Source organism: Lathyrus oleraceus, chromosome 4 (assembly GCF_024323335.1).
Source record: "Lathyrus oleraceus cultivar Zhongwan6 chromosome 4, CAAS_Psat_ZW6_1.0, whole genome shotgun sequence".
Classification (NCBI taxonomy): domain Eukaryota; kingdom Viridiplantae; phylum Streptophyta; class Magnoliopsida; order Fabales; family Fabaceae; genus Lathyrus; species Lathyrus oleraceus.
In genome coordinates this window covers 206,340,203-206,343,445 of record NC_066582.1, presented here as the reverse complement: position 1 = coordinate 206,343,445, position 3,243 = coordinate 206,340,203, and the positions used below count along the sequence as shown (strand labels likewise).

The window sequence follows — 3,243 nt, the reverse complement described above, 5'->3', positions numbered from 1 at the left end:
GGGGTGTAGTGATAAGGAACAATAGGCATTATCATCTGGGGTAAACGCAAACTCAGCTGAATCACAAGGAGCTATAGTGGCTAAGTGCTTATCTAATTGGCGCTTGTCGGCATGATTGATAGGGTTTTAAAGTACCCGTGATTTGCCTCTATATTTTCAACAATGCCATCTGGGTGCCAAATTATAATCCTCTGGTGCATCGAAGATGGGACGACTCTGACTCCATGGATCCACTCTCTTCCCAACAACAGGTTGTAGTTTGCCTTCGTTCCCACAATCATGAACATTGTGGACCTAGTGACCGTTTCCACAGTCAATTCAACTTGGATAGCCCCCAGGATGGAACCTACTTTGCCTTGATAATTGGTTAACACCATATTATGAGGTTTGGCATCAGTATCATACTTGCCAATTTTCGCCAACATGCGATGGGGCATCAAATTCACAATTGCTCCACAATCTACCAGTATTTTATTAACTGGGATATTTTCGACTTTTCCAGTGATGAAGAGGGGTTTCAGGTGACTCTTCATGGTTTCACTGGGTCTTTCAAAAAAAGCATTATGCTCTTCGACACAACCATTGTTCATTACATAATAATAGACCGGTTTGTGAGTGACCACTTACTTCTCGGTGATATTGTCATTATCATCTACTTTGATGATCCGATCGAATTCTCTAGGCATCACGGATACTACTCCGACTAAAATGTCTAAAGAATCTTCCGACCCCGAGTTGAAGTTGTCAGTTAATAACTCATCTTCTACAACCATCTGATTTTCTCTGGCCGCCTTACTTGAAATCTTGGGATCTCTTTTGGTGAAGTTGGGGCCATCCTTTTTCTTCAACATCATGTTGGTACTTGATTCAGCTTGGTCTATTTCATCAGCTTCCCTTTTGGCCTTTCACCTTCTTTGTTCTCTTCTCCACTGAGATCTCGTCATAAGATTCTTTCCTTTATAATTTTAAGACACATGTGCGGTCCTTTTGTCGGACCAAAATTCTTGTCGATAAGGCAGCGACGAACCTCTTTTAACCTCGAAGTTCTACCACTTTCCATGACCGTGTTTCCTACCCTCATTCTGCTTGACCCACTTCCTATCTGATCCTTCGATTCTTGGCTTAAAGGTCATGGGTTGGAAATTTTGCCCAGCTTGCTTGGTTTCGCTCAACTTCACCATGGGGTGCCTGGGATCAGAATATCTCCTGGGATCGAAGAGCCTTTCTGGCTTACCCGCTTGATTATTATGGATGGCTTTACGACCATTTTGGTGATTCACTCTCCTAACTCCTTCCAGATTTCGAGTTGCCCTTTTGTCGAAGATAACACTGCACCTGGGGCATATCATAACTTTCGATTTCTTTTTATGGCACCTTCGGAGGAAGTCCGACAGTGTTTCTTCCTCCTAAGGAAAGGAAACCTTGTTGTATTCTTCTTGTCGACAATCATCATCGACTTCCATGGAGACTTCTCGAGATAACTCCACCATATTAACTTCCATGTGGATATCCTCAGTAATATCCAACCTTTGGAATTGTTTTTGAAGGCCATCAGTGGCCTTGTCCATCTGAATGAAATTATCAGCGGTTTCTTTAGTGATCATCACTAACTTTGAATTTCTAGCACCCTCGACATCTAAGGCTTCAACATTTTCTTTGTCGATATCCTCTTTAGCCCTTTGGGCGAAATCTCCAAGAGGTGCTTGCTCGAAGTACTCATGTACTCTAACCATGACAGGCCCATTGACAAAGTCTTCAGTAACTTCGGTCATACAAAAATCATCAGCAACTTCAATGAAATTCACCTCCTCTGGCTTAGTGTAATGAGCCTTAGCAATCTGTAGAGGATCAGAGTCAATTTTCATTTGACTCCGTGTCTTGTCACCAAACTTGATTCTTCTCTCCTGGATGGCATTCTGCACCAGATCCCTGAAAAGAAAACATTGAGACGTTTTATGATCCAAAAAACTATGGTATTTACAAAAACCTCATTTCTTTCTTTGTTCTAAACGGGGTACTTTAGTACCTGGAGGTACTATCATCTTACCATCTTTGACTAATAAGTCAAAAAATTTGTCACATTTTTGTAAGGTCGAAGGTATATATTTTCTTAGGAAACCTATCATTCTTTTCAGGTTCGACAGGGTTTTTCCCATTGGAAGGAGCTAGAACTTTGCACGCATAAGGTGGCCCTTGTGTCAATTCAGCAAGGTCGATCTCAGTGTCATCGAAATCTGGGACTTCATGACATGAATCTTCGTCATATTTCCTAAAATCGACAAAGGCTACCCTTTTACCTTTGTTCGTCTTAGCTTTTTCTTCTTTTAAACGCTCTACCTTCCGAACTCTGTCAGCCAATTGGGCCATATCCCTCAGGTATTGAGTATCCAATTTCTTTCTAATCGAATAGTTAAGGCCCACAACGGCTATTTCGACCAGTTCATGCTCTGGTACTTGCATAAAACACCTGACTTTGAGCAGTCAAAATTTGTTCAGGTAGTCATCGATTGGCTCAGCGAATTTTCGTCTGACACTAGCCAACTCTTTCAAACTTATCTTCATTTTCCCCATGTAGAATTGCTCGTGGGACATTCTTTCCAGTTGGTTCCATGAGTGGATCGGATATTGGGGAAAAGTTGTGAACCATGTGAAAGCATTCTTTGTAAGAGAACTTGGAAAAAATTTCATCCGAAGGCTCTCATTATTTGACATATCTCCAGCTTCGATTAAATATCTCGCCATGTTTCCAACAATATACTCAGTAGTATCCCCACCAAACTTGGTGAATTTGAGGATTTTGGTCCTCAGGGGTGCATCCGCTTGTAAGATATATTCTGCTAAAGGCAACGTATAATTTGGTCTTCTAAGTCCAAAATTGACCCCATTTAGAACCATAATTCTTTCGACTATAGTTGCTAGGTTATTATCTGATGCCACATCATCATGTCGAACTTGTCTTATGATATCATCAGCATTTTGATTCGCATTTACCATTAACACCCTTGGTTCCCTGGGTACATGTGGTTCAATCCTAGGGGGTACTACTACTCCCCCTTGATTTTGTGGGATCTGGTTAATGGCAAGGTCTTCCTCAAACGTGGGCTCTTGATTTTCTCTTACCCAATCCCTAGGAAGGGGACGCTGGTGCTGAGGTATACCAAGAAACTCAGGCGTTCGAGCCACTTGTGCTGTCATCTGTTGATTCGACTAAGTCGTATTCTGAATCAGAGGGTTTAACATAAT

General features: G+C 41.7%; 1 protein-coding gene across 1 annotated transcript; it reads right to left on the bottom strand.

The window, feature by feature from the left end:
* Positions 1-2,481: 2,481 nt before the first annotated feature.
* LOC127136684 (uncharacterized) lies at positions 2,482-2,994 on the bottom strand. Its single transcript, XM_051063216.1, has one exon. The coding sequence runs from the start codon at positions 2,992-2,994 to the stop codon at positions 2,482-2,484; it is 513 nt and encodes a 170-aa protein (XP_050919173.1).
* Between the last annotated feature and the right edge of the window lie 249 nt (positions 2,995-3,243).